The sequence below is a fragment of the Microtus pennsylvanicus genome, chromosome 1, assembly GCF_037038515.1.
Source record: "Microtus pennsylvanicus isolate mMicPen1 chromosome 1, mMicPen1.hap1, whole genome shotgun sequence".
NCBI classification, from domain to species: Eukaryota; Metazoa; Chordata; class Mammalia; order Rodentia; family Cricetidae; genus Microtus; species Microtus pennsylvanicus.
This window is the reverse complement of record NC_134579.1, coordinates 51,512,403-51,536,220: the sequence shown is the minus strand read 5'-3', so window position 1 is coordinate 51,536,220 and position 23,818 is coordinate 51,512,403. Positions and strand designations below refer to the sequence as shown.

Genomic DNA, 23,818 nt, shown 5'->3' with positions numbered 1-23,818 from the left:
CCCTTGCTTTAAATCAGGGCATCGGCCTTCTGTCTGGGGTGTAAGATCCAGACGGAAACCTGAGGCATCACTCTCCCTGGGGTCTTCACATTCACACTGGAATTAGGCCATCAGTTATCCTGGATCTAACTTGTCAAGAGCAGGCCTTGGGACTTCTCACACCCCATAGCCGAGTTACTCAGTTCCACATAAACACTTTCTCCCAGCCAAGCTTGCAGTGCATAACTGCACTTCTAGTTAATCAGGAAGCTGAGGTGGGAATATCCAAAGTTTAAGGCCCTTCTAGACTTTATAGTGTGAGCAAGGTCCACTTAACCCTGGGTAAAATACAAAGAACAGATCTCAAAAAGGTGTTCCAGCTCAGCTCAGGGGAGAATACTCATATGGTATGAGGGAGTGAGGCTTTGGTTCCAATCCAATTACCAGCTCTCCAGGGGAACTTTTTTCTTTCTCTAAAGGTGTGTATGTGTGTGCGTGCGTGTGTGTGTGTGTGTGTGTGTGTGCATGAATCCTACTGTTCTAGTTTCTTAGAGAATCTAGACTAATCAGAAAATAAACTAATTTACTAAATATTATGAAGAGAACATTCCAAAGGAATTCAAACATAAATGGGCTCAGAAGAAAATAATTTTTAAAATAAGTTAGGATTCTCCATGATTTATCTCAGGAATTCAGAAAGCAAATTTCCTACCATTTCTTTGCTTAACTTTGCACCTTAATTCCCTTCCTGCTTGTTCTGAAAGGTATGCTCATACAAAGTGAGACTCCACGTCATCATTACTTTGAAGGACTAATTAGCAGGGTGGCTGATTTTGATTTGGCGCTTTCCAGATGCAGGTCTCTACTTTCCGGATGACAAGAGCAGACGTGTCAGAAGTTATCTGCGCTATCCTTGAGCCACCCAAAACTCTGCCAACAGCATCAGTGGGTCCCTTACAGGGCTCTGCAAGCACAAGGCCAGTTTTCCTTAGCAACAGTGACAGGAGATGACAGGAGAAGGAAGAGAGGGAATAGCAGAGTGATGTGAGGAGGAGGAGGAAAAGAAAGGAACACATCCAGAGACTGGACAGAAAGCAAACGAGAAGCTCCAGAGGAAGTTCCTCCGAGGAAGGCCTGTGGTTTGGTCTTATACTGGGAGGTCTTTACCGCCTGGCTTGGGAGAATACTATAAAGAGGATCTTGTCTAGTTTATTTCCCTAATTTCATAAACACAATAATTCCACTTTGACCTTTAAAAAATTCATAGAAAAAATTAGCTAAGATTTTGAAAAGTTACACAACAGTATCCCTGAGAGAGTCTGTAGTCAAACACTAAAACCTTGACACACACCAAATCCCTAATGGCAATCTGGGGCCATGAGGGCGAGCAAAGTGAGACTAGTACTTTTGAATGACAGCCTTGAAGTTAAATGTTGGCATATTAGAAGCAGGTATAGATTGATACTCTATTAGTTATTAAAAAGACCATGGACATACCCAAGTAAATGGGGAAAAATTGAGAATATATAAGGACTTTAATTCTGATCCTGAGTGGAAAACTTATTGAACAATAGTTTAAACTTCTTTAAATGCCTAAATTCTCTTTCCAGTTCACCTGAAGCATCCCCACCTGATCCTAGAAGCTCTGCTTTTCTGACAGTTGCTGGGTCACACCTGGTTCCTTCCTGCCTTCAAGCTTCAGAACACACTTTAACACAGCTACTGACTGTTAAACACACACCAGGAGTTCCATAGCTACAGGCAGAATTGATGGCTGTGCTTTCTTTTGCCTTGATTTTCAAATTTTATCATATTAAAAAATATTTGTTTTAAACTGACTAGTTTTATAGTGGTCTAGCTTGAGAAGCAGAGACCAGCCTGGACTACATGGTGAGTGTTCTAGGCCAGCCTGGCTACAGCGAGATTCAACCTTGGGAGCTAAAAAAGCAGCACAGTCACGTAGTGTTATGTATCTTGATATGGTTAAAAGTAGCCTTAATACTTCTAATAAAATATACATTAAAAAGCTTGAAAGTACAAAGAAATATTAAACAGAATCATCCATAATTATTCTATCCGTTTATAACAAACATTAATATACTGGTATTTTTACATATCTTACATAATTACAGTCATGATGCCAGCAAATTTTGTAAAATGAAGTACAAATTGTCATTCTCATATCAGTAATGTCTGTAATTAAGACATGCCATCTACATAATATTCTATTTGTATATAACTCTATTTAACTCTATGACTACTTGTTAACTTTTACTATTTAGATAATCTAACAACTAGCAACTTTATAGTTTATACTAGTTTATTTAAGTTAAAATATAGAGTGGATTATCTTCTGATTAAAAAAATGAAATCTTGAATTGGTTTGTGACAGCAAAATACTACATAAACTCTTTCCCCCACCATGTGTCCAGTTCAGATTGCATGGATATCTTCTAAAACATTCAGCTCAACCCACGTCCAGTTCTATGAAAGGATCACTTTGAGAAATGCTTTTCGGTTTCTATTGTCTTACTACATCAACTACTGTAGAGAACTGATTATTTAGCTTCATACCATGGATAGGAAATTAAACATGGAAAATATGTAGATGGAGCCAAACAACTTAAATAATACTGGTCACTTAAAAGCATTTTAACAAAATTTCAGCGGCAGTATTCACCCTAATTGATAAAAATAAAGGAATTCCTTAAAAACAAATAGTAACTGTAGGAAGGTACACTAATTATAAATCCTTAGGGCATTCTGAAGATGATGTGTTTTGTTATGATATTATCTTGCTATGTGGCCTAAGTCCCAAAACTTGCTGTGCAGTAGACACAGGCTTTTAACTGGGGACTCTCTAATCTCTGCGTCCTAAAATGTGGTGTACACCACCACATTCAGCACAAGATGAACTGTTAGCTTTCTGCTCTAGATTCTTTGTTAGTTATGGTTTCTCAAGGTCAGGCTCAGTTGTTAATAAAACACTGTTCATATAATTAGTGATTTATATACACGTATATGCATACACATGTATATATATACATATAAAACAGATTTAGAAACTCTTCTAGAACTGACTCACGACCATGAACATGAACTTAAGCAAAGGCCTAAAGGATTGATAATGGCACTGGACGTAGAACAACTAAATGCATTACAGAAAAATGGAGTAGGGAATGAGGAGAGGGAAAGGGCGCCATGGGCAAGGCTAGGCAGCTCAGCTCCACACTTACCACAAATTCTTCATCCACTTTACTTAATGTTAATTCTGCATCATCTTCTGGGACAGTTTCTTCTTCTAATTCTTCCACTGGGTATGATGGCCTGAAATACCAAGATACAGTGAATGTTTAAAAATAATTCAGTAAAAATACAAGTCTAATGAGGAATGGGAAAGATGCTTCCATATGAGGCTCTGTTCCCTTCACTAATGGCCAGTCAATGTTTTGTTTCTTTCTGAAATTTTCAGTGTTAAAAAAAGCAAAGATACCTATCTCTAAACATAAAAAGCACACTGACAAAAATAAGTTGATTCTGATTATACTGCTATCATATACAAAACATATATATATGTGCTATTAGCTATCATATATATATACACATAAAATGCACACTATATAATATGTATTATAGATTATATATAATATGTAATATAATATGCATTATGTTCCAATGAACAGCAGTACTATGATTTAACTATCAGTCTAAGACTAAAACATTGGGATTGTTTCTATTGTTTGTTAAATGATATTACAAAAATCATATTTGTAGATTTATTACTAGACAGATCTTTAAAATAGATTTGTCCATGTGGAATGGCTACATCAACAACTTTGTACATGTTATTGTTTTGATGAGTACTGACAAAATTGGCTTCGAAAATGCTACCTTAATTTATACTCCCAAGAATAGTGAGGGATGGCATCTCTGTTTCAATATGTTCACCAATATGTGTAAAATAATCTGTGCCAATAAAACAAATGAAAAAAATCATTGCGTTTTATAACTGAATTACTTTAGCATGAGACTGATGGAACAAGAACTTTATAATTCTAATTGATTATTCATTTTTTTCTGAGACACACATTTATACTCTTTGTCTTCCCTAAATTAAGAAAATCAATGTTCACCCAATCTATGATGTTGCCTAGTTTCATTACTTAGAATCCTGAATAGTCAAGACTGTTATAATTACTACTGGATAGATTTGACAGCGTTTTCCTGTCCAGACCCTAGACTTTACATTACACATTTACAGCGCTCTCTCGATCCACACCTTCTGACAGCCCTCTGATCTCTCACTGTGCCTACGGCTCTGTTTTTCAATTCACATCTCTGAAATCTGCAGTTTATTTTTATATAGGTAATAAGATTGATTCTTATTTCTAAAATCCAGTTAGTGTTCCCAACATTAAGTATTGGACAACCATTTCTCCCTTAAGGTTCACTTATTTCCACATTAAAAACACCCAGATGCATTCACATTTATTTTGTCAACTAATTTTAAGAATCTGTATTTCAAACCTATTAAGACAATATAAAAATTAACATGGAACAGGAAGCAAGGAAGGTATTATTAAACAAATCAATCTTGTACAATAAACTTCCCAATTTTTTATTAGTTAGAATTAGATAATTATCTCAAAAATGTTCTTCTAAGAATAGTTCCACATTTGTATAAAATAATCATTCATAATAATGTTCTGTGTAGTTTATGTATTACAGAGGTGATGTAGTTTCCAATTTTTATTACTTTTTAACTTTCTCCTTTCTTCTTCCATGCATATATAATTCTTACAAATTATCCAAGTGATAACTCTTAGGCCGAGACAAAGATTTTACTAGAGACAAAGGAAGTACAAATTGAATAGTGGCTGAGACAGTAATAGCTTGGAATGCAATAATGATATACTGGGCTATGGAGTTAGTAACTGAGAATCTAGGGCAGCCCATATGTAATTTATCTTGTTTTGACACCTAACCAACAGTATTAGCCGTTGCAGAGTCATTCTTTACAATGTACTGAATGGACATGTCTGGGTTGATGTAAAGGAAACTATAACAATTTAGATTTAAAGTAAATGGATATCAGTTATTTAATATACTTCAATCCAATGGTATCATAAATCAAGGAAATTTTTTTAAATTTTGAAATTAATTACATCATTTCCCCCTCCCATTCTTCCCCCTAAAATCGCCCATATACCTACTCCCTTGTTCTCTTTTAAATACATGGTTTCTTTTTCTTTTATTGTTGTTGTTTGTGTATGTGTATGTATGTGTGTATAAATATTCCTAAATACATAAATACAAGTTGTTCAGTCTGCATAATCTTTCCTGCACACACACACATCTTTGTAAGTTTTTAAAAATACTTCCTAAAAGGAAGTAGATTTTCACCTAAATGCAATTGCATATGTATTAATATATTAACATGGAGTAATATATACCTCTCTATATACAGAATTTTGTTCAAGTATAAATCCAATACTATGTCATATTTTATTTGCACCATGTCTTTCACGTTCTAACCTATCAACAATCCAAACTTTCAAAATATGAACTGTATATGTTTTAATCATACACTATATAAACCAATAGTTTCTGATTTTATTCATTCATCAATACTTACTGAATATATATGACAAACTAAGTATATTTTGTATATTGTGCTAATTACCACAGAATACGTATGATGAATGATTGGCAAGATCTGTAACAACAAAATCTACACTGGTAAATAAATTATATTAATAGCACAAAATATAAACAATGTACTTTCAGGTCAGAGAAAAGCTATGGACACTGTCCAAGAGGATGTCAAGTGGCTTCTTTAATGTTATTCTAGTCACCAAGCAAAGAGAAAAGAAAATCGCACACTTGCTACTATATAAACTTCCTTTTCCATTTAAATACGAGGCTTTTAGTTAAATCAACACACACGATGGTCGTGGGTATAAACAAAATAAAGAGAATTTGAGAAAGTTTTTCCAAATCGGCAAGGATGTGCGCAGTTATAGTTAAACCTTCAATAATTACAAACAGGGAAGTGGCCCTGGGATGGTCAACATTACTTCAGAATAGATTTGGAAGACATCCTGATGTTCGTCTAGACTTAACAATCGGAACCACTGTCAGTTCAGAACAGTCAGCTCTTGTCGGCTCAATTAAACAGCTCTGCACTTCAGAAAAATGGTAATTACATAGCATATCTTCCTGTCAGGTAATAGTTACCTTTTCCAAGTGAAACCAATATATTTTAATGCTTCCTCAGCTAAACAGTCAAGAACATAGCATACATGTTCTCCACAACCAGCCTTTAATTTTGAAGGAGGAAAATCTGCAGTCCTCCCCTGAAAAGATAAAGATATTATTTGTTAGATGTCAAGGTTGTGTTAGCAAAGAATCACTGAGCACATGTATAATTTTCCACTTTTCCAATGATTTCAGAAAAAGGTAGTTGCTTTTCTTCTTTGACATTCATTTCTTAAGACTCTTCAATCCATTGATACAGTTACACAAAGGAAAAATCAGGTATTTTATTGTTCAAAGTACCAAATTAAAATGCAGTTACATAAAGCATAAATACAAATTAATAATAAAAAAGCAGTAAAACTACTCATATGTCAAAATATATTTTTTAAACAATGACTCAGTGACTCATTTATTAAAAATTAGCAACCTGTACCAAAATGTCTCATTGCCTTTCTCCAGAAAAAGTCAAAAATGAAAATACAACTTAGGACACCTAATAAATTCAAGATCCTTTCAAAGTGCAGGGTTTGGCTTAGCAATTCGTAATTTCCCTTTGAGGGGAAGAACTAACCAATCAAATAACTGTTCACTTCTGAGAGCCATAAATAAATAAATAAATAAGACAAATGTTATTACTCTCAGCTAAAGAGAGTCTAGAGTAACATTTTTAGAAGTGAAATTCATGTTATATGTAATATCAACCATACTGAGAAGGTCTTACTTTAAATTTAAAAAAGCACCATATATCAGTCAACTATTATCTGTCTGTCTGCTATTCCAGAAGAGTCATCTAAAAGGCTAACATCTGTCACTGATGCTAATATCGAAATCCACAGCTTCAGAATACTTACAAATGCGCGAAGCTCAGACAGTATGTTAGAGATAGTTGCATTGGGATCGTCGTATTCTTGAGGCTGCTCAAAGGGACGCCCTGTTTTGTTGATCAGCCACGCAGCAAGAGTGCAAAACATGTAGAACTGCTCACCTGGGTTGGTAGGCAGAGCAAAGTAGTGTCTGTTTCAAAGCAACGGAGGGGGGAAGGGTGAGAAAAAGCAAACCAACTAGGAATAAGTAACACAGTCGAGTCCAGAGCTGCAAAATTTGCATCTCAAGCAGCCTTCATCAACACTCTTGAACTCCCCAAGTTTCAAATCAGTATCAGGGGCAATCACTAAAATATACAAAATATTTCCAACCAGGGCATGGAAGGTAATATATTTTGGAGAATAAATACATCAAGCTTTTGTCAAACTCAACTTAGGTGATTGATTATAAGTGAGTTCCCCTAAAAAATGACAATTTTGGATTGTGAGGATATTGGAATTTAAGAGCCACTAATAACGTACTGTGTTTATGCTGTTTGTGACCTATCAGCTATGTCAGACAGTTGTTTTCATCTTTGTTGCAGACTCAAACTGGATTCTAAGCACTGCTATGGTGAGAGTCAGGTCTTGCCCCATTCATGGATAATCAAAACTTCAGGTACAGAACGTAACAGGTACATTTCAAAAGTTCCCAACTTAGGTGGTCCAGGGGTGCAGCAAGGATGAAGCACCTTTGCCACATCCCCCAGCATCACAACTGCTGAACTTTGTTATACCCCTTATTGTACTGAACATGTTCCAGTGAGGATATGATTTATACAGACCCATAGAGGATAGAAGAGGATATAAAAGGTATAAACAACATTACTCAAGAAAGTTGAATCAGAGATCTGCTTTGCTTTCTTTGTGCAGCTATCACTATTAAACTGATACATATATACAGCCATTATAACCAATGGAAAAAAAATCAGTGGTCTATACTTCTATTTTTCTAAACTTTTTCCATCAAGAAATTATTAATGTTCTAAAAGAAAATAGAAACCTAGGAAATTTTAAAGGGTCACGAAGTCTTTTCAGGAATAGGCTTACAAAAAATTCTGTCCACTAACAACTGTGTTTTCCTTATCAATGGGCATGCCTCACAGACAGAGGGATGGACACCCTGACAGGTATTGTGGGTCTGTGATGCTGGCTCCCAAGCATGAGGGCACATCAGAACCACCCAGAGGGATGTTGTTCTCCAGACCTTGTGAAAAGGGACACCTGGACAAGTGCTGGGGAATGTCTTTCTCCAGTCCCAGGTGATACTGACGTGCAGGTTGTGACACCGTCAACCACTGGATAAAATACGCACACACAAATCCATGGTACAAAGTACCTCACTCACAACTTGAGGTTCAGTACAGCAAAGTATTAATAGTAACATAAGGCCAAAATCCTTTTGTTTGACAAATGCATTTGGAAACCATTAACACAGTTTTATCGACACCGAAAATGTTAGCCATCTATATTACTATGATCAATTCGTTTTAAATAACAATCCAATCCTAAAACTTCTATCAGGGATCAGGATCAAGATGCACTTTCTTCTCTAACTTTTCTCCTTTTACAGACTAACTTAGCACCATGGAGAGTCTAAGTATCTTTCAACACGAGTGTCTGGAAAGAGAGCAAGATCTGAAAACTGACTGAGCAATTTATTTGAGCCTACCTGTAGACAGTAAAAGAAAGTACTCTAGATAATTCTTTGTATTTGCTTCTTACAGGATAAAGCAAATACAAACGTTATAGGAACAACAATGAATCACAGTTATCACTAAGCTATCATGATTACATGAGAGGGTGCTGCCTCTCACTCTGGGCAACTAACGGCACTGCCTTCCGGATATTCCCAACTTTTTCTACCACAGCAAGCACGGGACTTTAGGTTCTATAATGCGGACCATTCCAACACTTTATATTTCAATTGCCTTCTCTGCTTTCCAGTTTCTAAGAGTATTGCTGCTGCAAAAGCATTAAGTCTTTTGAACCGCAGTAATTAGTCCTCAAGTTTACTACATAAAAAGTGCTCCTCAGCAAAATCATAAGTACCCACAGTTGTTAGTTTACAAAGTCTAGCAAAAGAAAACAAAAACTGGAGAGAGATCTCAATGATAAGGGCATTTGTCTCTAGAGATTAGTTTTTCTATCCTTTCTACTGTGGGTATTTTATTACTTTTAAAACGAGATTTGTGTTTGGTTTATGGTGCGTATATGTTTTAAAGAATGGGCAGGCTGTCTTCCCCAGGCCATTACAAAACTTGTTTACTTTCTCCACAAAATGACCAAGTCTGGAAACTTCACCTCGCTCCGTGCAGAAGTTCCTTTCCTGAGCAAGGAAGGTAGAGAAAGTGCGGATCGGAGCCCAGGGTCTTCACCTCACGGAGGGGAGTCCCCTGGGTCCGGGCAGCACCGGACACCGGGGGGGTCAAGGCACGCACCTGGACGGGGGCTTCAGATTGCTCTTTCGGAGGAGCTCCTCCTCGTAGCGGAGTAGCTTCAGCTTCTCCACCAGGTCCTCCATCACCACGAACATGTGGTAGGCCGCACCGGGCCCGCGCTCCACCACCGCCTCCCCTGCGCCTTCCCCGCGAGCCCGAGACACCCCATCCTCCAAGCCCGACGGCGGAATCACCGCTGCCGCGGCAGCCATCGCAGCTCAGATCCACAGCGCCCGGCGTGGGCTCGGGCCAGGATCTTCGCGGCCTCTGCAGCCAGGACCTCGTACCCCGCACAGCCGCCACCGTTACCTGGCGACCGCAGGGCCGACGGTCACCAGGGCAACGAGACCCCGCCTCCTTCACGCCCAGCCTCCCTTTCTAAATTCTCGCCAACCAAGACTGAATTCTTACATGACGTCGCTCTATGCCCGCCCCCATCCTGAGAGGTGGCCCCGCCCAAAGGGCGTGGCTACAGCTCTTCCGCCTCTTTGGCGACTCTCCCTCGCTCTTTAAAGGCACAGGATCAGCGGCTTTTCAGCTCTGCAAGCTCAGTGCAGCCTAGAGGAAGCGCAAGATCTGGTGCTTTGCTCAGGGCTGATTAATGAGAGTGGATATCTGGTCACCTGGGTTCAAGGACTGACACGAAGCGGAACACAGTAGTGAAGGCTACTCGCCCACTGATCCTCAGTTTTCGTAGTTGTGAAACTCGCTGTCCTTAGTTTCAAGGCATCTCAGAAATTCCAACCACAAGACTTCTTTTGTCTATTTCCTAACTTAATAGTTTATTAGGTAGTGCTAGATTTAATAGCTAAATAAAACTTGAGGTCATACTATGACTCTATGTTCAATGTTACGAAAGTGGTTAATTGGAAGGGGGTAGCGGGGGAGGGCACGTGGAGGTTGAAGTGGGAAGAGTGGGTTTTGGGGAAGGATTTGTACCACCCTCACACCCTGCTTATTCATCTGCTTCAAGCTCATACCGACCTAAGTTTTTGAGTAAAAGTGAAGTCCAACAAAATAGACTATCTGGAAAGGAACGTCTGCACTGCAGCCCTTGGGATTGATTGATGAGGGCATTTTTGATACTCTGTCTGCAGGTATTGACCTAGAAAATACAAAGGAGACATAACTGAGCACGGGTGTGACTTATCCTTCAAATTCTAAGAAAACAGTGCATCAGACAGCTTTCCTAATAGTTAAAGTCAGAAGTTAAGCAAAGTAGATGCTCACTCGCTTCTTAAAAGGTAACTCGGAAGCAAGAGACAAACATTTGTGAGTTTAATCCTGTGACTGTTAAGGGATCATTACATCTTGTATCGTACTCTTAAGAACGTAGAAGAATCACGTTATTTGCATAACTAAAACCTGAAATATATTTGTAAAACCTTTGCTTTGTGATAAAATGAAAAATATACATTTCATTCTAATCAGCCTCGTCTAATACTAATAAAGGTATCCAAATGAAAAATGATTCTACTGATTTATGTAGAAAACAAAGTAAAGGGGAGGATTCCACAGAGAATTGGATAATTGCATTTCTTTACATCTTCTATCTGTCTGTATGTCTATCTACCTGCTATCTATCTATCTATGCATGTAATAAATATGTGTGCAATGAATATGTGTGTGTGTTCATGTGTGAGAGAGAGTACAACCTATACTTTCAGTCTTCAACCCCCACTTTGAGACAGGGCCTCTGGTCACTTGTTAAGCAAATTTCGGCATAGGGCCTGCAAGTTTCTAGGGAATTCTACTGTTTCTGCCTCTCATATTGTTGGACTACAGACCACTATAGTGTCTGTTTTTATACAGGTTCTGGGAATCTGAACTTAGGTCAACACACCTGTAGCACAGCATTTACCCACTGAACCAAATCCACAGGCTAAGAATTGCTTTTTAAATAACATTGTTTATAAGTCATGAACCCGTTGCTATTAGTAAAGATGGGAAAATTGAGTCTGCCTCTAGCCCCCTGTCAAATTAGTCTCTCATTTTCTCTGCTGTCCTACAGCAGTGATTACCCCCAGACACATCCACATCCAATGACCACAGGTGGAAGTTGAGAGGATTACAAGGTGAATGTGAAACTTTTTAGGAATAAAATAATAGCCATAATTATCTAGACATATATATGTTTTGGGGTATTTCATTAACTAACAAGCAGCCCATAGCTTTTAAATGATTCTTGAAAGGCTCTCGAATAGTGGGAATGTGCGCTTCATACCCAGGGGGTGGGGGTCCACCTGGAACATGCCGCCTGCATAAGATGTTCTGACACGCTTGGATGCTTGGAAGGTTATGCAGCACAGTGGGAAGTTGTCAAACATTGCTTCCCTGCTGAGTTTCAATAATGTGTATATCCTGACTTGGGGAAAAATAATAACTCTTCCAAAATCCAGCCATTTCCTTCCCTGACTTTACCTGCTGGCAAGCAGGTAAAGAATCAGTTTTCCACTGTTAATGCGGAGAAAGAAAGGAAGAAAGAAAGAAAGAAAAAAAAGAAAGGAAAAAAGACAGGGAGGGAAGGAGAGGGGGAAGAAGGAAGGAAGAAGGAAAGAAAGACCAAAGTATAAACTATCCCCAATTCTGGCACACAGAGAATAAAAAGAGAGAAAATCCAATTCTTCAACACATTATGGTTTTCCATGGGAGAAAAAGAGTAAAGAACACAGTAATATGATTCATCTTTAAAAGGCCCAGATGTTTTCACATTTTCTTATTTATCTACAATAGTTGCCAACAACCAACAGCCTTTTCCTTGATGGAGCAATTCCCTTCAAATCCTCTCCTACTTATCTCAAGTCACTTGGAAGCTCCACGTTGTATTTTTAATAGCTTTTTTTCTGCAAGACTAACTCTTTGACTTAGGAGCTAGATAGAGCTTAAAGAGAAGGAAATATGGCCAGATGTGTGTACTTCCTACAAAGACTTACCCTGACGCCCCTTTAGACCATTATTTGTGGCAGCCTTCAGATGATTTTATTTCTCACAAACCATCTCTGAAACGATTGGAAGTAGTTCATAAGACTTTTAAAAGCCATTCCATGTCTGCATACAAGCTAATCTCGGAAAACTAAGCAGAATCCCAGCCAAAGCTGGTCTTAGCTAAATGGATTTTCCCGAAAGGTGCTTAGCAAACCTGACAGTAAAAAGGAGGGGGGCTTGCTTGATGAGCCTCCAAATACAGGCAATAAGACTTGCAAGACTGGGAAGGTTTAAAAACCTATTTCTTTGTTAAATTGGCCAGTTTGGGAGGGGTTTGGGTCCTGAAGAAAGAGCCCTCCTGACTGTAATAATGGTCTTATCATGGGCATAGATTAGCTATAGTGGGGATTTGATCTGTTTTCTCTCCTTGCACATGCTCTATTTGACTTCTGTCTTCTGCCATGAGTCGGCAACACGTGAGACTATCACAAGAAGCTATTAAATGTTTACGTCATCTTTCTGGATGTCCCAGACTCCACAATCATGACCCAAATGGATCTTATATCTTTATAAATTTCTTAATCTTAGCTATTCTCTTACAGCAACAGAGACCAACTAAAATACCTCCTTTGGGTTTTAATACATTCATTTCCACCCATTGTAGATATTAAAACGTCAGAAAAACACTAATCAAATACAATTTTTTTGAAACTGAAAATATTTCCTTCCTTCCTTTTCTGCTCCTCCTCCTCCTTTTTTTTTCTCCTTTTGGGTTCTGTGATTAGGCCTGAAAATTAAATTACATACTAATGGCTTAACAGAAGAGAAGCACACACATTTTATTTAATAGCATCAAATGCTCATGGAATCCTGCTTAGAAAAAATTAGGTAAGATCAAAAGCATATACACTCCCTGATTTTTTTATTAACACAAAGAATAATACATTTGTAGCAAAGAAGAAAGACAAAGGAAAGTGAATTTAAAGTATGATAAACTGTAGGAAAAATGACTAGAAAATGTCTGTTTAAAATGGAGGAAAAGGTTGTTTTCATAGGTTTCTCTATACACACTGATTTCAGCAGCAACTTTTAATGTCCAATAATAAAATCATCATTCTCCTCTTAGTACAGAAAGGAATCTTTCTCATGGGCAACCTCAGATCTGCTTTTAAGTCGTAATTGAGGTCAGAGAGAGAGTGTGTATCTGATATTTTATGAGTGCCACCCACTCAAACCAATCAATATGCAACACCAGTATCTGGGTAGAAATTTTTAAATTCCTTCCGTCTGGTAAGTGCTGTGAAAATTCTAGAAAGAAAAAAGGTCATATTCAAATGTGAATGTTAGAATGATCTCCCTAAACATGATGAAAACATACAGCCAGGGCACTGTGTACTACAGCTGGACTCTCTGGTGACGTCAGCAAAGGGATCCAGAGTCTAGGAAGAAACTACTGGGAGGGCTCAGAGTTTTCTACCTATCCTCGCCAAACTAAAGAAAAGCTCCTGGAGACAGAAAAACACACAATAAAGTCAATTCCAAAACCACATAAGTCTAGGAATGAGTCTACCATTTATTGGAGAAAAAAATTGTTAAACCTTACCAAAATCTAAGTATATAATAAAGTTTTCATGAATGAAAAAATTAGTATAATTGCAAAGTTTATAAATTCCGGGTCATTCAAAAACTTCTGATTTGGTGCTTTATACAGGAAAGTATACTTTAGAGAAATATAAGGATGGAATTACAATAGAATATAGTAAATTGCCTAATAAAGGTGAAACTTATTACAGGAGTATTGGGAAATAGACTGAGAATAGACACAACTTTCCAAGGGAATTCAGTACACAAAAGAGGCGGGAAAGGTGAACTAGTCACAAGCTGGTAAGAGGCTATGGGCTACGCACATAGAAACAATCCCATTTCTGATTCCCATCATTTAAATTCCACTTGTGCTGAAGACAGCACTGCAAAATTTTTCTGATGTGTTTAGAGCAATGGTTCTCAGCCTGTGGGTCTTGACCCCTTTGGCAAACCTCTGTCTCCAAAAATACTGACTTTACATTTCATAATGGTAGCAAAATTACCCCTGTGATATAGCATTAAAAATATTCTTTGGTTGGTGATCACCACAACAAAAGGAATTGCATTAAAGATTGCAGTGTTAGGAAAGAACCACTGGTTTAGAGGATTGCTTACTTCAGTGAAGGAGTTTGTAAAATAAATAAATATGAAAATTGAAAAGACAAACCCATGATAATTTAGTTTCAAAGGTATAAAATAAGACTAGGTAATAACCAAAGAAGAAAGATGTTTGTGACCCATATAATGTCTGTGGCTTCGGCTCTATAAAGCACACATATTGATCATTACAAATACATGTTAGGGAACTGTAGGTGTGATCTACATTCAGGTCTCCTGGACTTGGCACAATTAGCATTTTAGACGGGATGATTTCTTGGTTTGCATATGTGGGTGGGAACTGTTCTGTTCCGTGGACTTGAAAACTTACCTGACTGCCACCCCATTATACTGCAGCAACACGTACACCAGTTTTGATGACCAAACATGTCTTTAGACATTGTCAAATGTCCTTTAATGGTGTGTGTTTAGTGGGGGCGGGGAATCACTTCTGGGAGAGAACCACTGTTCAAAAACGCAGGTTTGATATTGCAAATGACTTTTAAAGTGCTGGAGGCCAAAGGTTAATGAATGCCCTGTGTGAGTGGACTATTGAGAATAGAAAAACTCACCTTCGCAAAGTCAGGGCATTTTTGCAATACAAGAATTGATTTTGCTACATTGATTTTGTAAAGATCTGAATGTTATACATCAGTGTGAGAATCAAACGCTTGAGAATGGCCTCTGTGCTCAGAAGATATGTCTGGGGCTACTTCTACTATTAAAGGGTCTTGATTTAGTAATGTTTTAAAGCTCTAATTTGAACAGCATTATTCTCAAGTTTTTAGTTTGTTATTCAAATCTTATTCAGTTTGCAAATGTAGATTTGTTGCAGGCAAGCATGAGGGAGTAATTACAGCTTATATTTCTATGCAGATTTTTAAACTGCTCACAAATCTGTCGAATTTGTTTTAATGGTGTCTGGCAAAAAAAAAAAAAAAAATCCAGGCAGGGATTACTCTTCCCAGTCTGAAAGTAAAGGAAGGGAGGAGGATAAATTCTATTGAGTATTCTAACACACAGCTATAGATGTCAGTGTAAAGGCAAGATTTTTAATAAATTGCTCTGTTTCTGCTATGGTTTGAATATGCATGCTCAATGTCATGTTGCAGACTTGATTATTAGTGTAACACTGTCGCAAACTTGACATTTGGGAAAACCCATTGGGTGGTAGGGCCACTAGGGAGGCGGTGTTTAGATGGGGAGGCAGCCCTCCATTCTGATGAACAAGCAGGGTTCCCTCTGCACTTCATCTACAGTGTATTTTCAATGTTCTTGCTCTTCCCTTTTGCACTAAGGGCTGGTTCACCCAAATGATTTTTTCAGGCATGGGTCCTGCAGTCTTGGGCTTTCTAGTCTATAGAACGGTAAGACTTATTTTAATTGCCTAATTTCAGGATTCTGTTACAGAAGCACAGAATGGATTAAGACAATGTATTCGTTAAACTTTAATCACAAGTCTGTTTTTCTAATAGACCCAAATCCCATATGGTAGATATTAAACACGTACAGGTAATTATTTTAGCATAACCATTACTACTATGAGCTTGAATTTTGTCATTTTTCCACTTAATGTCACAACTTTTAATAAGTTAAGTATGCTTAATCTGGGAAATAAATGTCATTTTAACCTGTGACCAAAGAGTTTCCCATTCAGTGTGCCGAGAGTCCTGGGTCGGGCGTAGAAGAGATAAGACCCCGAGCATCAAGCCCTAATGTGCACTTTTCCCCTGAGTTAGGAAGGAAAGTGATTTTATAAACTGTTCCCTTGGGCTTATTTTATTTTGCGCTTGTTTTCTGCTAATGGAATTTTTCTAACCCCATTAAGATTACACTTAACTGTGTCAACTAATTTTGACTCTCAAGGTGGATAAATATCACCCAGCTGCTTTATATACTTTAACGCTTTGATGGGTTCAGTGATTTAATTTTCTTGTGGAAAAATGAACCACACATGTGAAGTGTCGAGCATGTAACAGTTGTGTAGGTTATAGGAATGACTATTTAAGGAAGTTAAGAAGTGTGTGTGTGTACATGTGTGTGTATATGTGTGTTTGTGTATGTTTGTGTGTGTGTTGAGTAGAGTTTTGGATGAGTTTTTATTTTTAGATTTTTTTCCTTTTATTGAAAATAGTTTTTTTCTCACATAATATGTGGTGGTTTTTAATAAGAATGGTCCCCATAAGGCCATAAATTCAAGTAGCCCCATAGCCCTATTAGGAAATGGTGGCTACTTGACAGGGACTAGGAGGTGGGACCTTGGTGAAGGAAGTATTTCACTGGGGTAGGCTTCACAATTTGAAATGCTCAGGCCAGGCCCAGACTCTCTCTCTCTGTCTCTCTCTGTCTCTCTGTCTCTCTGTCTCTCTGTCTCTGTCTCTCTCTGTCTCTCTGTCTCTCTGTCTCTCTCTCTCTCTCTCTCTCTCTCTGTCTCTCTGTCGCTCTGTCTCTCTCTCTCTCTCTCTCTCTCTCTCTCTCTCTCTCTCTGTGGATCCACATGGAGAACGCTCAGCTATTCTCCAGCGCCATGTCTGCCTGCATGTTGCCACACTTCCCACCATGTTGACAAAGGACTAAACCTCTGTCTGAGCTGTAAACAAGGCCCAGTTAGATATTTCCTTCTATAAGAGTTGCCATGGTTATGGTGTCTCTTCACAGCAATAGAACATTTTATAATATATTCGGATTACAGTTTCCCCTCCCTCTACTCCTCCCAGTTCCTCTCCATCTTCCCTCCCATACACATCCACCCTCTTCCTATCTCTCATTAGAAAACAAATAGGCTTCTAAGGAATAATAATGAAATAAAATATAATAATGTAAAACAAAAGCGTTGATAGGGCAAAACAAACCAAAGAAGAAGAGTCGAAGAAAAGGCCCAAGAATCAGAGACCCACTTGTTCACACTCTCAGGGAGATGGATGACTTTGCAATATGCATTTTAGTGCTTGGCAACAAAGTATAAAAGGAAATACAGGAAGGTGAAAATTGATTCCAAAGATAGCTTTCCTAGCTAGGGTAAACATGTTCTTCAACTGGGGCAGTTGGCAACTAGAGTTGTGGGAAGGATGATAGTTATCAAATCGTAGGAAAAGAACTTTTTATCTGGTGTAAGATGTTCCAGAACATAGGTAATACTACAAAGTTTCCTCATGTAGGAGAAAAAATGTTAGCTCTTATGGCTCTGTTCCACTGAATGTGTTGAGCTTCTCCAAGCACCTATGAATGGCTTGTTGATGGAAAAAAAAAAAACAGCTGAAAACACATAATGTTTACTAGCTGGGCAATGGCAACATGGGCCCGGTGAATGAAGGTCATTCTTTTGAGACAGCAGTTGACATTAAAGATTTATGTTAGTTTTTAATTATGAACAGATATGTATATTTGCATGTGGAAATGTGCACGTCTGAGTGCAGATGCCCACAGTGCCCAGAAGAAGGCATCTGAACTCATGGGTACTAGGAACCAAACTCAGTTCCTCTGTAAGAGCACTACATATTCTTAACTACTGAGCTATCACTCCAGTTCCAACAGCTGACAATTTATTTCTATTTATTCAAAATACAGATGCAGAAAGAGCTCTGAGAATTAAAAATCAGCCTGGTCCCCCATATTGTATTTCAGGACAACCAGAGCACCACAATGAGAATCTGTCTCAAATAAGAAAAAAAGGAAGGAGGAAGGAAGGAGGGAGGAAGGAAGGGAAGAAGGAGGGAGGGAGGAATGAAGGAAGGAAGGAAGGTAGGAACGAAGGAAGGAGGGAGGAAGGAGGAAGGATATATGCTCACCAAAGTAGGTATTCTTAGGTGTATAACAAAAAAAGATGAGGTATAAACTGGCAGACAGGAGGAAGAGCAATCAAGTCACTCTCCAAATATTCCAACAATCACCTTGTTTCCTGATGAGGCTTCTATTCTTCCACATATGATAGTAACACTTTGATTTGATAAATGTTGGATGCTAACTAGAGTGATTGATCTGATTTGTCAGAGTAGTGAAGGTTAAATAGAAACCCATTTATTTTTCAAGAGCCAGATTTAAAAGATCCAATTACTTTACAGCCTGGGACACTGACTTGTCTTTGGGAAGAATTAATTTAAGCTGGAGAGTAAATAATAAATGCTATAGTAGAAACATCTTTTAATGGGGCTCCCTGGAGCGTAATAAAAATGTCTGCTAGATGCTATCTCAGGTGGAATTACACACCTTCATGGTCTAACCCTGCATCTCAGTACTCAGTGTGCTAGTCTTTCTGATTGCCTGTTTTACCAAGCATTGGCCTCTTGTCTTGGGTTTTAGAATCTGTTGCCTAAACTGTTACATTGCAATAAAATGTTGAATTTATGTTCTTTATTTCTGTTCCTTGATCTTTAGTGGATATTACTTTATTCAATATCTATATGGCTAACTTCAAGAATGGAAGAATGGTCTCTCATTTTGAAGATGTGGGTGTGAAAGCCCAAATTCATACATACAGCATTCTGCTACTTTTTTACATGGACAGACAGTGCTTTTCTAATGTTGCTTTCTTTCATTTGAATACTGATAACCTATTATGATGTGGGATTTCCCTCTGTATGCTGTGTTTACCATTAATGAATAAAGAAACTGCTTTGGACCTATAGCAGGGCAGAACTTAGGTTGGCATGGAAGACTGAATGCTGGGAGAAAGAAGGGCAGGGTCAGAGAGAAGCCATGAAGCCTGTTGGAGACAGACACTGGGAACTTTAGCCAGTAAGCCACAGCCACGTGGCGATACACAGATTAAGATAAATGGGTTAAATTAATATGTAAGAGTTAGCCAATAAGAAGCTAGAGCTAATGGGCCAAGCAGTGATTTAATTAGTACAGTTTCTGTGTGATTATTTCTGGGCTAGCAGCTGGGAATAAACCAGCGGCCTCCTTACTACACTATTAGGCACTGGGTATTAAACACAAAAACATTCATGAACCTGGTCTCTGTGCCCAGCAGTCATTCTTTATTTTGGAGATCTATATAGTTGAATATTGCAAGCATAGAAGAACATGGATGAGTAAGCCAAATTTTGGGGGAAAGGCTCTCCTGCCAGGTTCTTTTTCAGCTCTTCCCAAAAGACTTGGCTGCTCTTCCGTTTTTCTTCTATGTCTTGTGATATGGTCTCCATTAAGAGTCTCAATGTCCCTTCTTGTTTTCAAAAGGTGAGAACAATGAGAGGAAATTCTTAGAAGTCCAACTTCAGAGCTAAGTGCCTGGATCTGCTCTGTGTGCCCAGTGTGGGGTCTGCTGCCCTCCAGCCCCTGGCTTAGGTGAGCAGGGCTGTGAGTTGGTGTGTGTGTGTGTGTGTGTGTGTGTGTGTGTGTGTGCGTGTGTGTGTGTGTTTGAAAACTTCAGTAAAGGCTCTGTCATATTCAATCAGGTATTTCTGTAATCTAGAGTCAACAGGAATCTCTCATCTAGCCACTGAGAATTCAAATCGAAGTATATTCAAGTATATTCTAAAGCACTCTCTCCAAAATAGCCCCACATCAGGAAGCAAAATAAACTCCCATCTCTCCTTGCAACTTCATAACAACTTGTCATTTTCATGCAGTTTTTCTTTGGCATGCTCTGTATGTCAAGCACAGACTTAAAAATTATAATGCAGGCTTCAGAGGCATACTCATATCTCTGCATGAGACTTCTCTTGACATCGGAGGCAGAGAAACTTTTGCAAGAATACAGCGAGTTGTATATAGACTGTGCAGCTGTCTAAGCCCCTGGAAGACAGGAAAACTCTCCCACCCATGGAACAAAAAGGCTTTTCCTTCACCCCATACTTGTGAAAACTAGCTGAACACCTACCAGTTCATTTCTTTTTTTCCAAATTAATGAGCAATGCTTACATTTATTTGGTTCATTTGAAGAATTCAAGCTTCTTGTTAACTTCGGTGAATTTCTTGGCTGAGGTCTGTAAAACTGTTTTTTGTTTGGTTGTTTTGCTTCATGATTTTAAAACAAGATTAAACAGATTAAGCCTGGTGGTGGTGGTGCGAGCCTTTAATTTCAGCACTCAGAAGGCAGAGACAGGCAGATCTCTGTGAGTTCAAGGCCAGCCTGGTTTACAGAGCTAGTTCCAGAACAGCCAAGGCTGTTCCACAATAAAATCCTGTCTCGAAAATAATAAATAAGTAAAATAAGATTAAATGTCTGGTAGAAATCCTTTTTTGGGCCTCTGTCTTCTTGATGTTAAATGAAGTCACATTTATGAATATTAAAACATGCTGTAAATATACTTATACTGGATTAAATATAAGTATACTGGATCTACCACCCAGAGACATAGCTTATACTACCCACCTCTCATTTGAGATCACTGAAAATTTCCCCGTTTTCTATTATTTCTATTTTTAAGCTGACAGTTCATCTTATGATAGACACTGCTTCCTTTAAGGTGTGCAGTGTTGAGCACGGAAACCTCACACTTCACTTTTGGAAGGCAGAGACTGACTGTAAGATTCTCTACTCTGCTCAGGTTCTTTCAGGAAGAAAAACACTTCCTAAATGAGGTAGAGGGAGGAGTGCTTTCTCAAGTCATATCAGAAACCCTCAGAGACGTTGCCTTTTTCGAATAAAAAGCAAAAAGGTCTTTATTCTTACTTGAAGTACAATGATGACTTCCTTATGCTTTCCCCTCCAGATCTGGTCCTCTTTCAGTCTTTTGTCTACACTGTTCCCAAAGTAATCTTCCTACAAATGAATGCAAATGGGGACTTGCTACTATCGCTTAATGGTCCCTCTATTCAGGACAGCAAAATTCTTAGCTTGCTATATATGCCTCCAGGGACAAATTCAGGCTTTGTGAGGCTCAGAGCTCATACAGCTGAGGGTAGAAGTCATAAGATGAAATAAAAAGTGTGAATTCTAATTCAGGTTCTGGACTTTAGAAAGGGCCTTTGGGATGAGCCTCCCTAAGGCATACATTCAACCAGTCTCCTGGTATACCTTCTCTATTAAGGGAATTGCTTAATTATCTCAAATGAGCTGAGGTTACGGGATCAATAAATAATGAACAGGATTAAGGAACAAGTAACTGACAAGCTGAACTTGCTGGTAGCTCTATTATTGCTGACTAAAATCAAGACTTGAGGTTGCTGAGTTTCACCAGGGAATTTCTTTCTAACATGAAAGCAATGCACTGAATGTTTCTTATAGTTACCTTGATAGAGGAGATATTGGGCCCATCATCTTTAGACAACATTGACTTCAAATGGGTTTGATCCTCAGGTTGCTTAAATAAAATTAAGTTAAATATATCTCTATAACATAAGGTTGCAACATGTAACTCTGGTAGCTACTAACTTCCTTCACTCACTCTCCAGTTTCTGGATGAAATATTTATTTAACAGTTTTTCTGCTGTGATGAGCCATATTCTTGGTAATAGTTCAATGGTGGATGATTGGATTTGGCGTCTCTCACAGCATTGTCTGGCTATGTCGTTGACACAACTAAAATCATGCTGGCAGGGCTCATGGTTCACTCCCTCACGTCAAAGGCTCTAGTTTCCATCCACTTGAGATTAGAGATGATTTAGTGATAGGAGTCATTTGTATTTTAAAAATAAAAATCAGAGAGTAAAACATCCCCACTGGTCAGCATTACAGACAAGGCAGTGATAACACACACCTTTAATCCCAGTACCGCACCAGTTACCATAGAAACCGAGTGGTCTATGTCTCTCATCCCAGTGGTACACACCTTTAATCCCAGCCCTAGAGAGGATTATAAATCAGGAGGAGACAGCTCTCAGACACAGTCTTATTCTGAAATTCCTGGATGCAGGATCTCCATATCAGACTGAGGTCGAGGTAAGAGCTGGTGTCTGGCCGTTTTGCTTTTCTGACCTTCAGGTTGAGTCTACTTTTTCTCTCGGAGTTTATTAATCATGCTTCAAGGATTTGGTACGCATATTTTGTCATCATCTTTCTTCATCCATGCAAACATCCTTACTTCCTTCTGTGACTCCCTGTTCCCGCTTTTGTTTTCTCTGCTGCCTGTTTTGAAAAATGAGCAGTGAATTCCTTATTTCTTTGGTGATTTTTTTTCTCTAAAGTATTTCTGCTAGCTTGGGTCCTCCAAGAAACAGAGGCCAAAAATGGGATTAGGACACATAAGAATTTTATTAGGCTGTATGCCTGAGATAGAAAATGGGAATGAAATTGGCAAAGACTAGGATTGTAGTTAGACCGTGGTATAAGACTAATGCCAAGAGAAGAATCAAAAGGAAGGTAGGCTGGAGAGAGCAGTCTCTATGGTGCCAGGCAGTCTAATGACCTCATTTAGAGCTGGAAGCCTTGCACATCATCCTGTATGCCCACCAAATTAATATACCTAAGTTTGGAATGTGCTGTCTCTGTAAGTGAAAGAGATTTTCCAAATATCTTATTTCTTTCTCTGTGTAGGAGATATAAAATACAGAAATTTGTTGTTTTCAGAAGCTGGGAAGCTGGGATGGCTTAGTGGGAAATGCTTGCCTTACTAACGTGAGAAGTTCCAATCCTCAGTATCCCTATAAAAGCAAGGCAAGTAGGTGTGGGCATGGTAGCCCTTTTGTAATTCTAGCAATGGGAGCAGAGACAGGGCATCCGTGGATCAAATGGGCTAGCTAGAGTATCAGAACTCATGGGTTCCAACTTCAGAGACAGACAGAGAGAGAGAGAGAGAGATAGACAGAGAGAGAGAGAGAGAGAGAGAGAGAGAGAGAGAGAACAAAGTGAAGAGCAATGGAGGCAAACACATCATACTGACCTCTGATCTCCACATTCGCATGCAAGCCCCAATACATGCTAGCACACACACACACACACATATGCACACACACATGCACACACACACACATGCACACACACACACACACATGCATGTACTACATGATGAATAGATTTTTTTTGCTTGGGGTGGGGATGGTTCCAGCACGTTCCTGGTTATTGGATCCTTAAGTGAGTGGTACCTGAATGTTCACAGTGGAACCTCACTCCCTCCATGGTGCATTCCTCTTAGCATCACGTCCAGTCTAGCAGCCAGCTCCTGCTCCCAGTCCATCAGCATTATGTCATGCATGTGCAGATCAACTTGATGTCCACTAGGAAGTCCTGGAGGTTTAGAATCCTCTGTGCTCTGTCTATGTGGCCTAGCTACTTAAAATACACAAAGG

At 38.7% G+C, this 23,818-nt stretch overlaps 1 protein-coding gene across 2 annotated transcripts in view; it reads right to left on the bottom strand.

The window, feature by feature from the left end:
- Ift57 (intraflagellar transport 57) overlaps positions 1-9,889 on the bottom strand; it is a 58,305-nt gene extending 48,416 nt beyond the window's left edge. For both annotated transcript variants that reach the window (XM_075964097.1, XM_075964106.1), the window contains exons 1-4: positions 9,542-9,889; positions 7,089-7,251; positions 6,217-6,335; positions 3,216-3,306 (exon numbers count right to left, since the gene is read on the bottom strand). In XM_075964097.1, the coding sequence (XP_075820212.1) occupies positions 3,216-3,306; positions 6,217-6,335; positions 7,089-7,251; positions 9,542-9,753 (585 nt within the window). In that variant the 5' untranslated portion in view covers positions 9,754-9,889. The remainder of the gene's footprint in view (positions 1-3,215; positions 3,307-6,216; positions 6,336-7,088; positions 7,252-9,541) is intronic.
- Between the last annotated feature and the right edge of the window lie 13,929 nt (positions 9,890-23,818).